At 44.4% G+C, this 21,312-nt stretch overlaps 5 protein-coding genes and 1 pseudogene across 6 annotated transcripts; 4 read left to right on the plus strand and 2 right to left on the minus strand.

Moving 5' to 3' along the window:
• Positions 1 to 372: 372 nt before the first annotated feature.
• Positions 373 to 3,323, plus strand: si:dkey-85k7.11 (endonuclease domain-containing 1 protein). The gene is made up of 2 exons (XM_035149238.2): positions 373 to 1,926; positions 2,444 to 3,323. The coding sequence occupies exons 1-2, from the start codon at positions 1,633 to 1,635 to the stop codon at positions 3,083 to 3,085; spliced, it is 936 nt and encodes a 311-aa protein (XP_035005129.2). The 5' UTR covers positions 373 to 1,632; the 3' UTR covers positions 3,086 to 3,323.
• A 1,070-nt stretch (positions 3,324 to 4,393) lies between these two features.
• LOC118102627 (endonuclease domain-containing 1 protein) lies at positions 4,394 to 5,588 on the plus strand. The gene is made up of 2 exons (XM_035148944.1): positions 4,394 to 4,775; positions 4,908 to 5,588. The coding sequence occupies exons 1-2, from the start codon at positions 4,482 to 4,484 to the stop codon at positions 5,487 to 5,489; spliced, it is 876 nt and encodes a 291-aa protein (XP_035004835.1). The 5' UTR covers positions 4,394 to 4,481; the 3' UTR covers positions 5,490 to 5,588.
• A 466-nt stretch (positions 5,589 to 6,054) lies between these two features.
• LOC118102631 lies at positions 6,055 to 7,343 on the plus strand (annotated as a pseudogene).
• An 814-nt stretch (positions 7,344 to 8,157) lies between these two features.
• On the minus strand, positions 8,158 to 9,165 carry ufsp1 (UFM1-specific peptidase 1 (non-functional)). Its single transcript, XM_035148945.1, has one exon. The coding sequence runs from the start codon at positions 9,076 to 9,078 to the stop codon at positions 8,317 to 8,319; it is 762 nt and encodes a 253-aa protein (XP_035004836.1). The 5' UTR covers positions 9,079 to 9,165; the 3' UTR covers positions 8,158 to 8,316.
• Positions 9,166 to 9,662: 497 nt separating this feature from the next.
• pop7 (POP7 homolog, ribonuclease P/MRP subunit) lies at positions 9,663 to 11,897 on the plus strand. Its single transcript, XM_035148949.2, has 2 exons — positions 9,663 to 9,817; positions 10,721 to 11,897. The coding sequence occupies exon 2, from the start codon at positions 10,767 to 10,769 to the stop codon at positions 11,220 to 11,222; it is 456 nt and encodes a 151-aa protein (XP_035004840.1). The 5' UTR covers positions 9,663 to 9,817; positions 10,721 to 10,766; the 3' UTR covers positions 11,223 to 11,897.
• Positions 11,898 to 12,055: 158 nt separating this feature from the next.
• On the minus strand, positions 12,056 to 19,611 carry epoa (erythropoietin a). 2 transcript variants are annotated; one of them, XM_035148948.2, is made up of 5 exons: positions 19,471 to 19,611; positions 15,620 to 15,750; positions 15,411 to 15,497; positions 14,719 to 14,883; positions 12,056 to 13,439 (listed from the first exon to the last, which is right to left on the minus strand). In XM_035148948.2, the coding sequence occupies exons 1-5, from the start codon at positions 19,481 to 19,483 to the stop codon at positions 13,287 to 13,289; spliced, it is 549 nt and encodes a 182-aa protein (XP_035004839.1). In that variant the 5' UTR covers positions 19,484 to 19,611; the 3' UTR covers positions 12,056 to 13,286. The 2 variants fall into 2 exon arrangements, with proteins under 2 accessions (XP_035004839.1, XP_035004837.1); XM_035148946.2 differs by lacking the exon at positions 19,471 to 19,611 and adding an exon at positions 19,047 to 19,289.
• Positions 19,612 to 21,312: the final 1,701 nt, after the last annotated feature.

The raw sequence follows: 21,312 nt of genomic DNA on the forward strand, positions 1-21,312 counted from the left end.
CCGTGTGACACCACGTGACTGGACACTGACAAGCGGCTAACCCAATGCTGGAGCGGGGCGAGCGCACACCGACCGAGCAGCCCGGACACCGATCGCGTCTACTTTGCACTTTGCAGCGGCATTTTCCGTCTTAGATGGAGGTCGGTGGACACCCAGGGAGCTGCGGGAGCGAGCCAACTCCAGCATGGGGCTGTGGAGGAGGCAGACATCGGCCAAAACAGCTTGTTCTGTACACACACACACACGCAGCAACTTTACCGACTGCAAAGTTGTTTACTGAAAGTATACAGGGAGTAGCTTAAAGCGCGGGGTGCTTGGTGTATTTTCGAGCGATTGTCTCGAATAACTTCGGAGGAGAAGTGATTGATGAGCAGGGCATGTCATGCGTTTGTGGGAGGCTGTAGCGGGGTTTGATCGGCAGCGGGCGCTGTTGAACTACAGTGGAACTGTATGCACAGATGATTGTTGTCCCAATCGGGGACATAACTGCATGCATGAAGGCGAGATTATAATAGTTTAGAACATCCTGGATTATAAACAACACAACCAGAGCAACGTTAGTACAGGCAGTCATATTTTATTAAGTTGCAGAGTCACAAGTGAAATCAAATGTGTCATTACTTGCAACCTTAAAGCTTTCGATTCTATTTGGGAATCTTTCATCCACTTCATGGAAGATGAAGATATGGCTCTAGTACTATTATATGTCTGCTTATATATTTCCGATTTTGTTTCTTAATGTTGAAAACCAATAAACAAATTGCAAAAAAAAAGATTAAAGCATTAAAGCCTTTGGATTCAACATAACTGCTCCCTTCTGCAATTTCCACTGCTTTCGTTGAATAACATGTAACATGTCCGTCATCCAGGGAGTGATCACAAATGAGGAAATGAAAGAAGCTTTTTAATTCGTGTAGATATTTAAACTTGAGTTAGTTTGATAGGATGTTAATTCAGAATATTGGTCAATTATGATGGTTAAAAAGATCTAGAGGCACATTTGAACCTGCAGGTGATCAAACCAGTCAAGGGGACCAACTGGGCACCACACTGTTCCGAGACAAAGCTAATGACGTTGAATTAAAAATCGGTTTAATTTATAATTGCACTGGTGTTCAGGATCATCCAACTGAAATGAGAACCTTAAGCTGCAATGTCTTCATGGGATCCTGTGTCAAAATGCAGTCTGTCATTTTATTTTATATCGTTCGATACTGTGTTTAAAATGTCCTTTCTTATATAATTGACACAGCCCTTATAATGTGCAGTGTCAGTGGCCAATTCAGCCCTGGATGTGCTTCTAATATATGTTTCAAAAATGGTCTTGAATGAGTCAATTACAGTGGAGACAGTGACTTTATGTGATAAGTGAGAAAACGTGGACACAGCTTGTGCAGAGATGCATGGCCACACCGACATTGTAGAACCAGATAAGTCAATGATCCAGCCAATGGTTTCGCTGTGAGCTGCTGCTGCTGCTTTGCATCCTCAGTCTCTGTCCAACAGCCCTTACACCGAATATGAAGGCATCACCAATACAAGACTACACCTGAAACGGAAAATGCAGAATTGTCAAACCCAGACATGCAGGTGGAAATAACTTGTTTTTCCATCAACTCCCATTGAGTGAGGATGCGTCTGTTCCCCACCTGGGCCCTGTCCTTCTCCCTGCTGACGGCCTACCACCCGGTGAGTGCCACCGTGTCAGACAGCTTCAGAGACTGCAGCCATTTTTTCTACATGGAGACTCCACCTGCAGGGGTCGGAGGGCACAGCCTGAGGAGGATCTGCCAGGTGTATGCAGACAAAGCTCGCTATGCCACATTGTACGACAGCAGCCGCCGTCTACCCCTCTACTCGGCCTACATCTTTCAGAAGTCTGACGGGAAGAGGAGGATGGACACACCCTGGATGTTTGAGCCTCAGGTACAGAGAGTGAATTAATCCATAGCATTTCATTTGTATAGCCCATATTCACAAATCACAATTTGTCTCGTAGGGCTTAACAAGGTGCAACATCCTCGGCCCTCAACCTTCAGAAACTACCCCAAAAAAAACTTTTAGCAAGAAAATAAATTCAGAAACCTCAGAGAGAGTCACAAGTGAGAGATCCCTCTTCCAGGACGGACAGAAGTGCAATAGATGCAACAGAGCACATCAACAAAAAAATAACAATATTCAAAACATTGATGAGAACAGACATAAATGAGACGTGCATCAAAGTGTATAAACAAAATAAGTTTATAGTCCCTTAAGTCCTGTTAGTCCCTTAAATATTCCCCCAAACACTTTAATTATACAGGGATGGAAATAAGCTACTGAGATCATAACTAATGCCAAAATGCGGTGAATATTTCACCTGTGGTACTGCCTAATAGAGTTGTTCTGGGCTACAGCCATTTCCAAAATAAACAATGCCTCATTTTGTATTACTTCCCTACAGTTGCTCTCTGGTGATGAAAGTGCACAAATGAGAGCCCTTCCCCTCACTGACGACTCCCCCCCTCTGATTGAGGGCAGCCAGGCCGTGCTGGAGGACTACACAGACGCCGTTGGGTACAGACGTGGCCCGCTGAATCCTGACTTGCACCAAGCAGAGCCAGATGACAAATCCTCCACCTACACCCTGACCAATGTAGTGCCATTAATCACAGACTTCCTGGATACCTCCTGGAATCCATACTTGGACACCGTCCGCCAGCGCCTCAATAACTTCTGCCAAGGCAAATCTTTCATGGTGGCAGGGGTGACTGTTTCAGGGGCGACTATCCAGCGAGATAACAGGGACCGCCTAGCGATCCCAAAACACTTGTGGCTGGCGTACTGCTGCCCCTGGTTCGACCGCAACTCCCCATATGAGGTGAGGTTTATGTTCCCCAGTTACGGGGGCTATGCACTGAATGGACAGACTGGCCACAGTGTGGTGGAGGTGCCTCTGAAGTCTCTGGAGGACTTCCTGAGGAGCCAGACAGACATCTTTAGGGACATGACTATTTTCTATAAAGGCTGTGTGTCGGAAAATCCCTTCAAGCGAACAGAGACATGGCCTGAGGAAACAGACCTAACTAAGATAAACTTCAATTGAGACCTTGTTGCATAGTTCTGGCGTTGTGTGTTTTGAAACCTAGCTACTAATTCCACAAACATCTGTCTGCCTGTATGTGGATTTCGTAACTCAACAACCGTTCAACCATCTCATCAGCTTCACACTTGGCATGTGTATTGTATTGTATTAAGTTGCCAGAGAAAGTGCTGTGCCGACTTTAGCGCGACTTGTACACGCAATGCGTTAACTATTAATAAAATATGAATACGGCTGAACTGCCGCAGTGGTCTGCAACTGTGTCACACCGTCGTCAGATCATTTTGATAATCTGATTATTTTAGTTGCACCTATAACCATTGCCTATAAATTCTTCATTGCAGATAATCCAGGTAGGATGAACACAACGTTTTCAAACTTCAATCTGCATATACAAATATACAAAGCTCTGCACAACATCCAGCACACAAAGAATAAACAAGTGAATTGTAGATCTGTGTGAGGAGGACTCACTAATGACAAGGGAAAATTCTGAAGTGGCTCTGGAGCATTTGCACAGGACAAGAAAACAGCCCATTCCAAACAGGCAGGTTTGGAATCAACACTGTACTAGTAGCTCTAAATTTCAACAGATTATCCATCAGTATCAGTGAGGATGAGTGGGCCATAGAAGAGTTTGCCAACACATCCCTCCATTATGTTCACTGCTGGGATCTTAGCTAATGAACTGTAGTGGCATGAAAACCACAAGTCCATCTGTCATTCTATGGTTTTTCTTTTTTTATTCTTTTGCATGTCATGATTTGTATAAGAAACGTTTTCACTATACCATCACAAAATAGGGAAACGGGTTAGAGTGCTTGATTCTGAACGGATTATGCACTTTTTAGTTTGGCTTTTTTGAAGCTAATTGTACTAACATGATTCTTGCTGGTCTGGGTTTGTACCTTCATGGATAAATAATATGTAATGTAATGGATTATGACCGTAAAGTTAAATCCCTATTTAATTTAGTTTCTATTGCAAGTTGCCACCGATGTATTTGCACCAACCCTGGATACTCACTTTTTGTCCTGTTAATAGTCTCTAAGAATGTTCTGACTTTTTATACAAACACGTCTTGCTAAACTCAAACAGAAAATGCCACTGTATAATTCTTTAAATTCCTCTAAAAGATGCTGCTATTTAAACCAATCGAAACAACTCGGAATTCAGCAAGGCACAGGCTACAGGTAAACTTTGAAAACTCTATGACTGTGTCCTATAACTGTCCCTCTGGCTGTGGGTGGATCTGAGGTGTAAGAGGTGCATTGTTTTGCATACTGAACTCAGATAAGAGAACAGTGTGAAACCTGTGTTGGCTGTGTTACTCAGCTCCACTGGCAGATACAGAGACTTAATTCAAAGAAGGATACCTGACATCAGTCGCCTCCTGGCCATGGCATTTTGGGCGCAGAAGGGCGTCCTGCTCGTCGCCTTGTTAACATCAGCGGTGAGGGGGAGAGTGGAGAAAGAGCTGTCTCCAGAGTGCAGGGAATTCCTCTACATGGGGACACCACCGACAGGGCTGGGGCACCACTCCCTGCAGTTCATTTGTCAATGTTACAACAAGAGGGCACGCTATGTGACGCTGTACAACACCGTGGACCGTATACCTGTCTACTCTGCCTACACCTTCAAACGCTCCGAGGGGGACAGATGCGTCGATGTGCCTTGGATGTATGAACCTCAGGTAAAGAAAAATAAAAGGTTGGACACAAGGTCTTTTCTTTGCTGAGATCACGTAAGCACTGTTGTAGAGTATACCAATGGTGTGCAATCACCACTCTGTTGTAATATGCTCATCCTGGCCCTGTCTTCACAGCTATCCACATCCTCTGATACCGATGAGATGCAGCCCTTCCCGCGTGGTTACATCCACAAGAATTTTGAAGATGCCCAAGCTGTTCTGGATGACTACACGAACGCCGTCCTCTACGAACGTGGCAGCCTCAACCCAGACGAGCATCAGGGCGAGCCTGACGACAAGGCCTCCACCTACACCCTGACCAACGTGGTACCCATGGTGCCCGACTTCCACAACACAGTCTGGAGCAAACGGGAGCATGTTGTCCGCAAACGGCTAAACAACTACTGCCGTGGCAGAGCTTACGTCGTCACGGGTGTCACCACGTCGGGGAAGATGATCCGCCGGCAGAACATCAACCGCATTGCAGTGCCAACGTACCTGTGGTCGGCTTATTGCTGTGTTGACTTCGACCACAACGCTCCTTATGTTGAGCGCTACAAGTTCCCGTCTTTTGCTCACTACGGCCTCAATGAGGAGAACAACGAGGTGGTGGAAATGTCCGTCCAGAAGCTGAAGGAGTTCCTCCAGAGGACCACCTTTGTAGACCAGAACTTTCAGATCTTTGTCGGTGACTGTGTCCCACCCACACAGGTTTAGCTGTAATGCTGGTGTTTGGCCTAATTATCTTTATTTATCCCAATGTTGACAAGAACCTTGTTTGTCTAATTAGCAATAATAAACCTTAGCAAAGTCTCACTGAACAGTCTTTGAAGCATTTCTGTGATATTTCACTCACTTTTAGTTGTGTTTTCATGGAACAGTCACATACCTTTACAGCACCAGCAGTTGTACAGTAATTGCATTAACACTAACAAAGCTTTTCATCAGCTTTTGTCCCTGAGACACATAAACTCTTGACCATTGGTATCTATACTGGGGAGAGTGCACTGTGAATGGTATGTAGAAAAACTTGACGCAAAACATAACGACATCTCCATGTGCACACGTCTCATTTATTATTTATTCCCTCTGCGGTTTCACACAGTAATAAAATGCTCTCGCTGATAGATTTCGTTCAGGGCTTGTGAATTGCTGACAATCGTGGCACTTTGAATACATGCAAAAGACTTCACAATGGGAGGCCTGTTTGCCCGAGGCACAGATGAGGTGAGAAGGGAAATGTTGGGTCTGATAGAGCTGGGACAGAGGCTGTATTTATTCGACAATAGCAGAGTCGCAGTGGTGCATTACAGGTGACAGAGAGACATCGGAAGAGGGAGAAGAGACGTCTAAAAAGGACCTAAAAAGGTGAGAGATGGAGGGAAAAGGCGCGATCATGACCGTGCTGGCCTGTGTGCTGCTACAGGGGGCCCGAGCAGGGGTGGTGGGGGACTTTAACCATGTGGAACGCTGTAAGGACTCACTCTACATGGGCACTCCACCTCTGGGCTACCTCGGCAACTCCTTTAAGAAGATCTGCCAGAGGTACGAGGACAAACCGCGCTATGTCACCCTGTACGACCCCCGCAAACACATTCCCATCTATTCTGCCTACACGTTCAAGAAGTCGGATGGGGAGAAGAAGGTGGACTTCCCTTGGATGTTTGAGCCCCAGGTGAGAGCTATTTCTATGTCTATCTGCATTGATATGATTAGTTTGAATATATTAGGTCACATTTCAATCTAAATTCAAAGTAGACTGTGCTTTGCCTGTTTTTTTAATATTTATATTCACACCTTAAAATGCAGTTAGACAGCTGGGGCAACAACACCACTGTGGCTACAAGTAAGTTATGAACAGTATTTTAATGTTTACCATCAATGCTCCACTGTGTAGGTCAAATGTTGGTAACATGGTAAAATGTCTGAATATGAATAATGATGTAAATGATCATTTTCTGAAGTAGTAAAACTGTCAACTGCATTTCAAGCAATACTGTACTGCTTCTCCTCTGTCTCCCCCTACAGTTGGCCTCAGAGAAAAGCAGCAGCAACATGGAGCCCTTCCCACAGTCCTCAAGCATGCATATGAACTTTGAGGACACCCAAGCAGTCCTCGAGGATTACGCCGATGTCGTTAAATATGAGCGAGGCCAACTAAACCCTGACGAGCATCAGGCGGACCCTCTAGACAAAGCCTCCACCTACAGCTTGACGAACGTGGTACCTCAGAGCAGGGAGTTCAACTTGGGCCCCTGGGCAGAGCACGAGGAGCTAATTCGCAAGCGCCTCAACAACTACTGCGGCGGCAAGGCCTTCGTGGTCACCGGGGTGACGACCTCCGGGCACACGATCCGCCGCAACAACCTGGACCGGGTGGCTGTGCCAGAATACATGTGGTCGGCCTACTGCTGCACCGAGTTTGACCAAAATGCACCATACTTTGTGCGCTACAAGTTCCCCGCGTTCGGAGCGTACGGGCTGAACGATCACGTCAACAACCACATGGTGGAGGTTCCTCTCAAGAACCTGGAGAAGTTCCTCAAAGGGAGGATGGATGTGGACAGGAACTTCCAGATTTTCTACAAGGACTGTGTGCCGGATAATTAAAATCAAATGGCTTCTATGTCTCTTGAAATGAAAGATTAGAGAATGTCAGAAAATTAGAATTTTTTTGATTATAGAAAAGGTTTGTTGTTCTTGAGGGTCAATAACATATTGTGAGCAATAAATAAGGATTAGTTAAATCTGTCTCAAGTCTAAATATCTATGATTTTGTCATTACTGATTACTGAAAATATTTCAGTAGATTTAGATTTTTTGGGTTTGCAAAATATTTTATTTTAAAATCACATCCATTGCAATGTCCCAGAAAGCAAAGGTGATGTATGCAAAATGTGGATTTTTTTTTTTTTAAATGAAAAAGCCAAATATCCTCATATTTGTGAAGCTGGAACCATTGAATCTTTAGTATTTTTTGCGATTAACTGATGGTCAAAAGTAAAATTAAATGTCCAATAAAGTCCAGTGTTTAGAATATAGGACAAGATGGTGAATGTCCCTTGTATGTTGTGGGACATTCACCATCTTGTCCTATATTTTAAATCAGTCTAAAATAATATTAAATACTGTCACAAAAGGATTATTTTCCTACGTTTACAATGACTAAAGTAAATACTAATAGCGTCTAGTCCATTTCATCTGGCTCAATTTAGATCTTTACAACATGGAAATAATTTGAAGTAATGAAAATACATCCAAGAAATGCATTTAGTTTTGACTCAATAGGAGAAACCACTGAGGGAGATACTGTATATGTATCGAAGAAGACCTGGGATTCAACGTGATATTATATTTTGAAAAATAAATTGATCATCACACCATAACATGCTCTAACTTTATCCACAGGGTGGCACTGCAGCTCCTTGTCAACATACATACTGACAATACACAAACTGTCTGGACACTTTCTATGGCACCTAGATGATAAAATCCCCGGATTTGTTGTAGTTCATCCACACAAATAACAACTACTTTGTTTGTGTCATAGGTCTGCCATCCAGTTTACGTTAGTTGTTTTGGCAGTCTGAGGCAAGCACAGATTGTAAAAAGAACTCTGGTCCAAAGAGGAGACTCTTCTCCACACCACCCACCCTCGTCTCTGCAGCTCTGTCTTCTCCAGCTGACGTCCGTAGTAGTGAGGGTCAACGACTAGCAAGTAACTCCCCTTGTCCCCAGTGCACACCCCCACTACACCCTTAGAGGAATTGTCCCTGTCCCCGCCCATCATGACTGGAGACCCATGCTGCTCAAAGTGCTGATGGAGCTCCTCCGCTGCAACATGCTCCAGCTGTGCCTCTCCACCTCTGATGTGCACCAACTTACAGGGAACGTCATAGAAATAGTCCAGAACCAGGGAGGCCTCGAATGTTCCGATCCACTCCCTGGAGCCCGAGAAGGAGCCCGGCTTGTCCCCCATGGCGACCAAGGCCTGCTGGATCTCTGGGAGGCTGGGTGGGGGTCTGCTCTGGTGCTTCGGTGGAGACAAGTTGTGGCAAATCCAGGAGGTCATCGTCTCGACGGTGCGGTAGCCACATCCCCAGCCTCTGTCATCTTGTCCATCGCAGCCATAATGGAAGTAGAGATAGTCTCCTTTGATCAGTGTGCATTTCAGAGGACATGAGAGGGGCAGAGGAAGATCAGTGTGGACGCTCTTTGATAAAGGTTTGTCCTGATCAGGCATCTCCTCCTCAGCTCCACTCCCTCCCCAGTCAATCCCCTCCGCTGCCACGACCCTCTCATCCATCTTTGACCTTTATCTCACGGAGCACACCCACCCACCGCTGACACGTGTAGAAACAGTGGCGCCATGTTGTTGTCATACCCGTGCGCGTTCAGGTGCTCCTCGGAAGATCCCATTTCCCCGAGTTATGAAGTCGGTGTGTGGACAAAAAAAATAAACATGGACAAACTGTGTAGTATTTTATATGTTTAGTGAATTTAAACAACACATTGACAGCTCTTTCTATTGTTGCATGATAACGAAGAGCAAAGACAAATAATGTGTGACATGTCAGTACAAATATATATTTGATGTAACTTTGCAAGACAAGAGACAAGATATTGACAAAACAATACAACAACAACAATAATGTAGGAGAAACTAAATAAATAAGAATGAAATACCATCATTACAATTACCAATAACAAGAAACAATAATAATAGACACCGATAATAATGCTTATTATGGTAAAAACTTAAATTAAATCTGGGCGTATCAATAATGGAAAAAACATATTCATTCGTGTATAAGTGACGCCGCCAATAAACACCACAAGAAAAAGAAGAAGAAGAAGCGTTTTTCCGATTATTCCGACATCACGTGAACCCATCGTGAACTTCCGGCGCACGGAGGCGACAAACATCCGCTCGGCTAAAGCAGCAGCTAAAGCAGCAGCTAGGTGGAAAGCACGCACCCCCCCTCCCCCCGGACTGTGCGCGAAGAGAGAAGGCAGCTCTGTCACCGGACTCCTTCCCCCTGAAGGTGAGCGGACTCTGCACACACACGAACCAGCCCCAAGCGCGGACGCTTCATCGGAATAAAACAAAAACAAAACACACACGGCTAGTTAGCCTAGCCACTGCTAGCGCTAGCTAACGTGTGACAAGTCCGCCCCCCCCGGCGTTGTGTTCACGTAGGTTACGATGTGTTTATCACAACCTGATGACAGAAGACCTGTGGAGCATCACCTCTGTTCACCTGAAGAGAAGAAGTCATCTTCTTATCACCAATGAGGCTAAAGGGCTGAATGCTAAGCTAGCCCGTCTGTCCACAGGCACAGCGTCTGTATCGGTCTCCTCCTGCTCTTTAATCTTAAGCTTCTATATTTTATACATTTCTTCCATATTCAAACAATGACTGCAGGCTCTCCAGGATTTCAAGGTGCATCTCAAAAGTTATCCTCAGTTATGTGTACATGCAAACAAATGTTTCAAGCATTTATCTAATCTCATTTTTTAAAAATGTGGCCTACAGATAAAAAGTACATAAAAACATTTAGATGTCATTTGGGGTAAATTACTATTCATACAGTATAACCATTGTGTATTTCTTGGTTTAGTGCAGTGCACGCAATCATTGGTAATAGTGCTGACTTTGAAACTTTTACTTTTTGAATTAAATTATGAACAAAACCCCACAATATTTTAATTTATGAGATGCAGCTGTGGAGCTGAGAACATTTGTTGATTTGATTTAAATATAAAGTGAAATTGTAGCTATTTATAATTACTAGTGAGGTTCTGTTGCTTTTCCTTGTGTGCAAACAATTCAATGAAAATTAAATAATTCTGCCAACTTTGAGATGATGAAAATAATTTAGTTGATTTCCCAATAGAACAAATGAATGTTTACTTTTGTTTTTATAAAATGTCTCTGTTCCCCCAGCTTCATCATTAGGCGGCAGCCGCTGCCGTAACTGACACAGACAAATATGACAGAGCCACGCAATCCAGGGACGTCCTCCATCCCGCAGACGGCCCCAGCACACACAGACTCCACTTCGCCGGCTGTGGACATGGACCCTGTGGAGTATACCCTTAGGAAGCGCCTCCCCCGCAAACTCCCGAAGAGACGCAACGACGTCTATGTCAACATGAAGACGGATTTCCGTGCTCAGCTGGCTCGCTGTCAGAAGCTTCTGGAAGGCGGGGGTCACAGGGAGATCTGTGTCCACGGCCTGGGCCTCGCCATCAACCGGGCCATCAACATTGCCCTTCAGCTGCAGGCCAGCAGCCAGGGGGCGCTGCAGCTGGCGGCCAACACCTCTACGGTGGAGCTGGTGGATGACCTGGAACCTGAGGATCCCGACGAGGCCGGGGAGCCCATGACACGTACACGCAACAACTCGGCTATTCATATCAAGGTTTTCTACCCGGACCCTCAGTGACAGGAATGAGGTCTGCCCGGCGTGTGGCAGAGTGGCAGCGTTCCCCAGGAGACCAGCAAACCTGGTCGGTGGGGGCTGTTATTGTGGTGACATTTAATGGCAGAGCACTGCAGAATGGAGCAGACAAGCTTACAGTGTGATTGTATCACTCAACCATGTGGGCACGGACAGCTGTACTTGTCTGAATATATAGTGCTGTTACTTTTGTCATGTGTTGTGTCCTGCCTTTTTAAGTTTGCATGTGTTGAAGCAGCAGTGGTGGTGTTGTTAAGGTGAAACCTCAATGTAATTTAATTGTGTTCATTTCATGCACTTTTACATGTGAAATGTAAACGTAAGAGTATCTTTAATTTGAACACCCAAAGGTCTGCGCAAGGGTTTAGTTTCATGTTTTGACAGATACAAATAAGTGAAAAACATACTAGCAGGTTTCTAGCAGGTGTTGTCAGTGTCCACTAGATGTCAGTAGTCAGGCTCGCAGGATGTTATCCCTCTGCAAACTAATATCAGTCTTTTCCTTAACCTGGTTTATAACATGGGTTCAGCTGAGGTTCAAGGAATCTGATTCCTATATTTGGCTTTGTGTCGTTGAACTAATGTTGTTCCCTTTGGTTAGAATGGATGTCGTCGACAGGTATCTAGAACACGATGAAATAAAATCAAATTTGCTTTCGAGTTATGTTTTTCTTTCACTATCACTTCTTTATAAAAGGCAGGAAAATCAGACCGGGATGTGTTGAGCAGCCAGGTCTGAGAAAGCAGCTTGTATTTAGCTCATTCCCTCCACTGACCTGAAAAGACAAACGTAAATAATGAAATGGAGAGACTTCCCCTTGTTGTTTTTCCGTCTATCCTCTCTTTATCCAAGAATAATATTTTTGTATTTAAATAGCAAATTATACAGTTATGGGACAAAACAGCGGGGTAAAAAATAACAGGAAAGAAAACATGTACAAACATCCTTAAAAACATCTTGCACTTGCACAACAAGATATAAAAATACGGAAGAAAACAAGGAAGACCACTTAACTAGTCTGAAATAGTTGAGCTTCCATTTTATAGAAAACCCCAAGTTCCCAGGACTAACTGATTGCCTGTCTGCCGTTTGATGACGAACAACGGAGGCTTTAGCGTCACGTTCTGGGAAACTATTTGCAATTAGAGCCTCACAGGATGTTAAACGTAAGAGCTGGACACTTTTTTTCCAGGATGTTAAATGTAAGAGCTGGAACCTTTTTTTTTTTTTCCAGACTCAGACAGTCTCGCCATCAGTGTGTTGATTGGGAAACGGCTTCGCAGCTCTCATGTGACGTTTTAGTCTTTGGCTGTTACTTTTGAAGGAAGAAACTGTAACAGCAAGTGGGGTACACCCCGTCTAGAAGAAGGAAGACAGCAGCGTGCCAGTGCAAACGGTGTCAAAGCCCTTTGCGAATCTGTTCAGTGTCACACAAGTGAGCAAGGCAAGGAGAGCCCGACACCAAAACTACGACTTGAGCTTTAAAAGTAGAAAATCTGTATAAATAGTTATTACACAACCGTTAAAAAATATATTAAAATATTCTGTGAACAAAAAAGAATCTGAGAAGACGAATATTTTGGACTTTTTGCAGTGGTATTGGGTATGGATGCTCTGTCGTGACCTCACGGTCTGACAATTATATTTGCTGGGGGTTTCACTCTGATGAGAAGAGTGTGAGGGGTCAATCTCACTGGAAACAAACCAATTCAAACTCGCAGTCTTGACTTAGACAGAAGTACATCCACACACACATAAGTGCAAGAGAGTGCCAGTAGAACAGCTTTTGGAGCAGTGCTTCCCAAAGGCCTCTTTTTTCTTTTTGGTCATTTTGTTCTTCACCGTGTTCATGTGTCACATCTACATTCCAAGGTGCTATCGTCTCCCCGTTCATCCGCAGCCTGGATCGGACTGTCCTTTCCCCTCTCGCGCTCACGTGAGGACGGCCGGGTCCACCAGCAAAGGGTGCAGGTCAACAGTGTCAAGTCCCTCCTCTTTTGCCTTTGGAAACACAAATTGGCTTCGCCCGGAGTAGGGAGGGCAGCCGATCAGCTGACATCCGGCCAACAAGCCTGTGTGCCCGAAAGGAGGAGTTGCACTTTGCCCCGCAAGAAAATGATATAGTTTTGAAGCACATCTGCTGCCGAGGACACCCTCCATGTATCCTTGAGCTCGGCTGTACTTGCTGGTGTGGTATATTCCTAAAAGGGAAGACAAAGAAGCATGTTGGTCTTGTATTCATTTGAAAAATCTATTTATTCTTCGTGTTTCCTCCACTTTTTGATGAAATCTCAAAACCTTTTCTTCATCACGTGACATTTACCCCCGAAGGCGTCAGCAAAGCCAGTTTAAGACTTAAGCAATCTTATCTAATCTAGAAAACGACTTTAACACTCTTATGTTGATCATCTTGTCAGTGACACAATAAGTAATCCTGCCAGGTTTGTTTCATTTTAACATTCCTCTTAGTTTTCCCTGGTGTAACTGTTACCAGCTTGAAAATAACTTTCTTTATTTCCAAGAACCCTGCGCCTGGACACAGACTGCTCATTGATATTTAGTTTGTCTGTTCACAAGGCCTCAGCCTGGACCCGCACATCGTTTCAAAGGCCGTGTTGTCATAACTGCAGCAAACTAAGAAGCTCGCACAGCAGCTCCAGTGCCCACAGCCTCGTCCCGAAAGGCGGAGAGAATGTCCCATGACACCCCTCAGTTTCTCTATCACCAGAGAGACCAGCATTATTTCAGTTCAAGAAACTCAACTGGAGTTCAAGTATGACCCCTGTGTCTTAAATAGAACGGGAACAAATATATAATAGAAAGAATTTACATAAACATATACTTAAGTGCTTACTTTGTCACTACTTGGACCTGTTCATATCCACATCCATCGTAGGTGAACCGGAAACAATCCAACGAGCTTTTAAAAAATACGCACGTGTGTTGGGTGCTAAAAGGTTACGATTAACTGCACCACTTTATATTCGGAAGCAACCGAGCTCATCGAACTATCTGTATTTCCTTCACTAAACTTCGTGTGCACAAATCCAGCCGCTTGCGTCACTCACGAGCTAAACACCATTTTATTTAAGCTGAGAGAGATGAAGCGCCCCGACTGAAAAGAGTATAGATATCTCAAGAGAAGCACGAGTGATATATATACGTGTAGTGGTTAGTATTGTTGCCACTGAAGGTTCCCGGTTTGAATCCCGTTTTGGCCGGGTTCTTTCTCCAGCTTCGCCTGTTCCTCCCACGGTCCAAAGAGTTAGGTCAGACACCGAAATGTCTGTGAAGGGCTCATATCGGCCAGTCTAATCTAAAGAATTGGAAAGAGCGTGCGCATGACAAACTTTCCTCCCTCCAAGTGATTTAAAAAGGTTTAAACTGTTCCTTCAAAACAAAGTGCATTTCAGAGCCAGCGTATTAAAATGATACTATTTGGCTCTTTTCACACTATTGGGGTGACGGTGTTGGACTCACCTGGATGTTGTGACGGCGCAGCAGATTTTTGATGCTGAGCAGGTTGCTAAGGGAGTTATCTATGTGGCCGTGCAGCGCCGTGTTGGTGACAGAGGTTCTTAGGAAGCTGAAGGCCTGTTGTAGAAGCCACAGGCCGGACTGCACCTCCTCGATTTGCTCCAGTGCCTTGTCGAAAAAATGAAGAGAGGAGTTGAAGAGTCTCATCGTGGGAGAGAGGGGGGACAAGATGATAAGACATGTCTGTCCTTCTTGTGGCCCGGACAAAATGTGATGTGAGCCTAAAGATGCCCACTTTTAAAATAGCAAATATGGCCCAGATATCCCTAAACAGATGTGGGCCCTCTTGGCAAGGTGTTATCTGGATGTGATCCTAAAGCGGCCCAGGTGGCACATGATAAATATGGACCAAATAGCACCAAACTAATTCGGGCCACTTTGGCACTTGACACGTGGTATTGCAATGGCTTACTTGTGGCCCAGATCTGGCAAACAGCCAGACCGCCCAAGTGCCATCATTCCATACGGCATGTGGGCCGGATGTGGGCCAAATCTGGGCCAAAACAATTTAATCAGCTCTCCCATTGCAAATTAACAGGAGTTATGAAGAAATAACCCCAAAAACTGTGGCAAAAAAACCCAGCAAATCTCGTAGAAACTTGCAAATAGCAAATCTAAATCTGTTGTTTACTTACACTTTTCTTCTCCCAGTCATCGAAGTTGACTTTGGTTTGGGGAACCGTGACATCGTTGGACAGGCCACATCCTTCTCTACATGACTTCTAAAAGAACAAGACAGGTATAACATTGATGAAAACGTCCAGTGTGGGTAACTCAAGGGCCGCTGTATCTCTCCAGCAGCTGCTCTTATGACTTTTAGTGCATGCATACGTTTTCCTCTCACCATAGCAGCATGTGCGTCCTGCGCCTCCGTAATGAAAGGGTTCAGGACCCTCCCGTCACAGATGGGTCTCAGTGGGGACGGTCGGCTTGGCCGGGTCAACTCCAACACCACCAACAGCAAGGCAAGCAGTCCTGCACATCCCAGACACATAAATGCAGTGGTTTAAGGTCAAAGTCAAAAATGAGTGCAAACGAGCTCAGTAAGCAGCGGCTGAGAGACAACATGTGAGAAAACAACAGACTGACATTCCCAATCGGAAATGAGGAAGCAAGACCCAAGTTCCTGGTCTTAACATGCAATGTCCTAATTTAAACTTTTGTCTCCTTTGTCCATTAAGTGCCATCAGTAGCATCACATTTTTTTTGTATATCCATTTTCACGCATTCAACTCTTAAGTTTATCATTTTTTACATTTTAAATGCCCGTAAGCCTCATGACCTTAGGAACAACAGATTCTCTCATCTCATGTATGAAATTCCTTCTGGTGATGCTTCCTTTGGTCTTAAGTACAGTCTGCCAAGAACTTAACTCGTTTTGTGTCTTTGAATTCATTTGTCGATGAATACTAAATTCCCAGAATTTGTTTCCCTACACGGTTCACAACCAGTTTGTCTGATAACATTAAATTAAATATGAGAGCAAAAACTGACGATGTTGATTATTGATCTTCTCAACAAAGCTACATTTTCTTGAATTTATAGATTTATCAGATTTAACAATATTAATGCCGAACGTCCAGACTGACAGATGGCATTTAGGGCTGTGTGATGTAGTAGCATGATTCAGCAGTATCTCATTCATTTTCTCTCAACCACGCAGCTGCAAACATGACATGGCCAGAATTAACGTATCTGTGTGTGACAATGATTTACATTTTGGCTTTTCCATAACTGAAGCGTGGGTTGGCTGATTTGGAAATCTTGATGTTAAAAGTTAGCACACTCTTAACTCCAGGATATTCTTGACAATCAGAGTGGCTCTACTGTGCACGTCATGTCATGTGGGCATCCGGCCTTGTTCCTCCGTGCCACATGCTGAATGCAGCCTTTCACAGCGGCCTGGATGTGTGACGCAAAAGGACGGTGGAAAATACAGACGGCATTCCGAGGCAGACAGGTCAGACACAGGCTAGATTAAACTCCAAGACTCCCAATAACTAGCACAAATCGAGTGCAAATAAAACACAACCTAAACCCTAATATAATATTGGAATTATATTACAGGTTTGATAAGAAGAGATTCTTTCAAGAGTTATAACACCGTTACTAGTAGTACATTACAAGTGATGCTTTAAGAGGTCAATAGTTGAATCAATTTAAACTCCATGCCCCCTCTTCTGCAATATAGGGTCACAGATGAGACTCAATGACACACGGCATCAGTCTGTGTCTGCAGCACTGCACATCCTTCTCATACTACTCTCCATGTTTCACAGGTCTCTGTTAATGCACATAGGAGTGGCGGTGTAGCGGCAGCCTCGCTCATAAGCCCTGCAGACTCTGCAGTCCAGTAAATATGAACAAACATACACCGTTACAGGCACATAAATGGTATCACCAGGTGCCCACTCGCACTTTTAAAAGAGGCATTTGTAGGCTCATTGGAAATGACTGTTTATTCATAATGAACACGAGCTGTAAACATGGCAGGTAATGAATACTGAATGGGACTACTAACAAAGCCTTTCACACAGAGACTCCTCTGCACTGCACTGGGCCTGCTTCCATCCTGATGACTGTTAAGTGGCTGCTACACTTCAGTTTGACACCGGTAAAAATTTACCGGCCGACTTTAGCGCGTGTCCACTGAAGAGTAAATCACGGACTCCCTTTCAGACCTCCTATGATACTGTGAGTTTACGCAAAGCCTCGGAGGTCTGTCCTCATTATCGCTCCAGAGCAGAGCAACGCTGTGGTCTCACGTACACTCGTCAACCGCGCTCACTTAAATCATTTCTGACATACATTAAAGGTACATGGAGGTTTCACAGGCAGAGTGACCCGTGCGCAGACGGACCTAATGGCCTCCTTTCTACACACTTTGACGTTTGTCACTTTGCTCAATAAGCGTGTGACTCAGCTTGAGGATTATCAGTGACCCTTTCACCTCCGCCATTGCCTACGTGAGAATGCATCTATCTAAACTGCGTGTGCACACACACAAAAACACACTTTACACCCCCCCCTCCCTCTCTACATTCTCACCATGGTGGTGGAATTTGCAGTCCAGGACTGTGGCCAAAATAAAAAGTTTACAGCTTTATCTGCTAACATTAGCTGCTGCAACCATGTTGCTATTGGAAGCAGTCGCTCACAAGTGCCAGTGCTTCAGATGTTGGCAAGCGTGAATCCAGACATGTGGCAGATGCCTTGGAAAGGTGACCGGATGCTAACGTGAGATGATGCCTTTGACATGTGCTATTTTAACGGACAAGTGTCTAACAGGTGCAACGGTAGAAGAATCTAGCTGGTGTGGTTCTAGTGGCTCAATGGCACAAGGGGCTGATGAGGAGACAGCTGACGGCTCCCGCGTTCTTGAGCAGGTCTTCCCCATGACAAAGTACAAGGCTGTAAATACGCAGCTATCAGATGACACGGGTGTGACATAATTTCCTCATCGCCTCTGCCGGAATCCCTTATAGCCGTCAGCCTTCAATAACCTTGTACACTTTTCAGCTGACACGAGTATGTGACGACCTGTGCCAAAAACTGCACATTCAGCATTCGCCTTCCTGACCCTCAACTTACCGCTCTGCTGTGTCATGCTACAGGAGAACGACCAGAGACCTATTTTCCCAGGGAGCGAGACAGTGAAACAAACTCATCAATTCTCAGAGACCATTTTATCTTCAGTGGTTTACAGGAAATACTACATCTGAGTGTGTGTGTGTGTGTGTGTGTGTGAGGGAATAAACCCTGCAACTCCACAAGATTTAGTGCCTTGCTCTGCACAACATGGCACCTTGCATCAACCTCTGCAGCAGCTTTAAAACAAGTATTTTTGAGACTGAAGTTTATCCATGACTAAATTGGTTCAAAGTCTTCATTTATAGGGAGTTGAATGATTAATGCATACAGAGGAGATTACAGATTAGCAGTGTAACCCTCTGTACAGCAGTTTTCTAGGAACCAGCATTACACACACTATTTCCATTATCTGTGTGAAACAAACACAACGCAGTGGCGTGCAGAAACAGCTCTCACAACAAGAGGAGCGTGGAGTCTGGCAAAACAAATCAGGGGACCACAATCCCAAGGACCTCCAGAGACGCCTCCAGTGAAGTCAAGATTGGGTGCTCACCCACACACAGGAGCTATACGAACATACTGACAATCCACATAAACATCCTCTGAAACACTGAACACACAGACGGACGCAGCCACACAAAGTTACGCACCACACTGGATGATGTGACGAGCGCTCTTACCTCTACCCGTTTTCTGCAACATCTACAAACAGCTGCCGCATCTTTCAGACACATCGTGAGAGAATTAAACGTAAGCGGCTCAAGTGAGAGGCGCCGGTCGAACCCGGCGAGTCCAACATGCGAAGCCAAGTGCGCGGGACCCGGCGCCGCAGTCCGACCGGCGTGGAGGTCCGCGTCAGAAAAGATGCGTGCAGCTGGCGGGAGCAGTCACCCACCAGACTGTGCATCCCTGCTGAGCTTTGGCAAAAGCCTTTTATTTAACCACCCCTCAGGATAGAGCGATAACGTGATGGTAGCTCGCCAAGGACGAGGGCGCAGCGCAGGCAGCGATTAAACATCAACCCATGCGTGCAGTCGCCCTTTGCGCAAAGCCTGAAAATATTGAATCTGAAAAAAAATTCATGAAGGCATGTCCATAACTCACTGGGAAACTCCATAGCGTCTCCGCATAGCCCTTCACAGGCTCCTCGTGGTTTGGCCCATAGGTCCGTCTATTGCCCATTAATTGGAAACGAAGCTCTTTTGTGGATCTCTTGCACTTATCCGGTAGGTGTTTCTAAATGCTGATCCCGTTTGATTTCTTCATTGATGACTTTGAAAATAATGTCGCATTGTTTCTATGATGACAATCTAAACTACCTCTCCCTTAAGGCAAACAAAAAGTTTTCTTTCATTGTTATCCAAATAATAGGCCATCCCTGTTTATAAAACATTTGGCCTAAAAAGTAAATAATGTCTGGAAAACGAGACTTCCCATCCATTGTTCGGATGATTTTCAGAGACAGTCATTACAGGTGTATATTTAAAAAAAGGAAAACAACTGAATTTGATCAAATGACTAATTTAGTCTTGATTGTCAAAATCACCATTTCTATTCAACACTGTAACTGGCATCTGTCACGTGCTGCATTCAGGGAGCTCCGAGGTCAGGCTTTAACTTCTCTATGAGCTGAGATTTCTTTATTTACAGAGCCTGTGCAGATCAATGTGGATGTTAAGTTGTAGTCTGTGACTGATGAGGTGCCACCTTGCCAATCCAGACACTACAGTATACCACATGACTTAAAGATCCCCACCACCCCTGTTCACAAGGTGACACACGGCCTCTAACAGGATGGGCAGCTGTGTCAAGGTCAATAAGGCACTGCAAGGTCAAGAGGGGTCTGCTCATTATACAGCACTTAGTATTGTATGGTCATTTTCTCCACTGACATTACAGAAAATCCTGATGAAATGAGTTTTAAGCTACGAGATGACTTGAGACCATAAAACATTTGATTGCAGAAACATTGCAAGTTCAGCATCAAACTTCATTTCTTTACTCAACAACGATATCACAACAATACCTCCACCAACGAGATCCCACATTTGGCGGCACAGAAAACATACAGCACCTTTAAAGTAGTTTCTTTTCCCTTTCAATCCGTCACCTCGCTTTATATTTCTCATATAAATGTGCTTCTTCTGTACTCTGTGCTGTGTCCTTGGTTTTTTCTAGATGGAGGCTGATAAACAACAGAAAACTGAAAAAGGACAGATTAGTACCGACTATGCTACTGAGATGTCCTCCTACAATCAGGACATCTCAGAATATGCTTGAGACAAGAGGAAATGGGGAGGAAATGCAAATAGGCTGCTGAATCAGCAATACGGCAATCAAGTGGACTTAAAACATAACTATGATGCATTCATAAATCAAATATGTCAAATAATTGACTCTTTCAAATCTGATTTTTACTTTCCAGGTTCCTCAAATCTCATGCCGAGAGCACTTTCCTCATTGGGGAATAATATTGGGGTGAAGTAGATATGAGAAAAAGATGAGGTAACAATGACTTAAATATGTGCCATCATCAAAAACAGTGTATGTACCCAAAGACATTTTTCTCACAATATTCTTCTCATGTGATATGATCAAACAAATAGGCTTTGGATAAGTATTATTCTGTTCTGTTTTTGAGGACTAGATGTTAGTATTGATTCAGTGCACAACATTGCATTTCATGAGACTTGTGGATGTTTAAATATAATGCCATGAAAAAAAAGTAACACAATTATGTAACGCAATGTAAATTATAAATATCCAGTTAGGGCCACTCATCCATTCAGCGCAGATGTGTGAAAAGATGTCAGAGCATTTCTATTCTCTGCATAGGCCTGCTTATATCCCATGTTCCCATCCTGACCTTTGACGCCCCCCCTTTGGAGCCAGCGCAAAGGAAATATATAGAAATTTCCTGGAAGTCTGTGTGTGTGTGTCATGGTG

The sequence above is a fragment of the Hippoglossus stenolepis genome, chromosome 23, assembly GCF_022539355.2.
Source record: "Hippoglossus stenolepis isolate QCI-W04-F060 chromosome 23, HSTE1.2, whole genome shotgun sequence".
In the NCBI taxonomy this organism is placed as follows: domain Eukaryota; kingdom Metazoa; phylum Chordata; class Actinopteri; order Pleuronectiformes; family Pleuronectidae; genus Hippoglossus; species Hippoglossus stenolepis.

Bases quoted from the DNA above. Each gene is read 5' to 3' on its own strand.
- si:dkey-85k7.11 (XM_035149238.2), top strand. From the start codon at position 1,633: ATGCGTCTGTTCCCCACCTGGGCCCTGTCCTTCTCCCTGCTGACGGCC. The intron at 1,927-2,443 runs GTACAGAGAGTG...ACTTCCCTACAG, and splicing joins CCTGGATGTTTGAGCCTCAG to TTGCTCTCTGGTGATGAAAG.
- LOC118102627 (XM_035148944.1), top strand. From the start codon at position 4,482: ATGGCATTTTGGGCGCAGAAGGGCGTCCTGCTCGTCGCCTTGTTAACA. The intron at 4,776-4,907 runs GTAAAGAAAAAT...CTGTCTTCACAG, and splicing joins CTTGGATGTATGAACCTCAG to CTATCCACATCCTCTGATAC.
- ufsp1 (XM_035148945.1), bottom strand. From the start codon at position 9,078: ATGGATGAGAGGGTCGTGGCAGCGGAGGGGATTGACTGGGGAGGGAGT.
- pop7 (XM_035148949.2), top strand. From the start codon at position 10,767: ATGACAGAGCCACGCAATCCAGGGACGTCCTCCATCCCGCAGACGGCC.
- epoa (XM_035148946.2), bottom strand. From the start codon at position 19,068: ATGTTGCAGAAAACGGGTAGAG. The intron at 15,751-19,046 runs GTAAGAGCGCTC...TGGGATGTGCAG, and splicing joins GTTGCAGAAAACGGGTAGAG to GACTGCTTGCCTTGCTGTTG. The intron at 14,884-15,410 runs GTAAGTAAACAA...TTTTTCGACAAG, and splicing joins ATGACTGGGAGAAGAAAAGT to GCACTGGAGCAAATCGAGGA.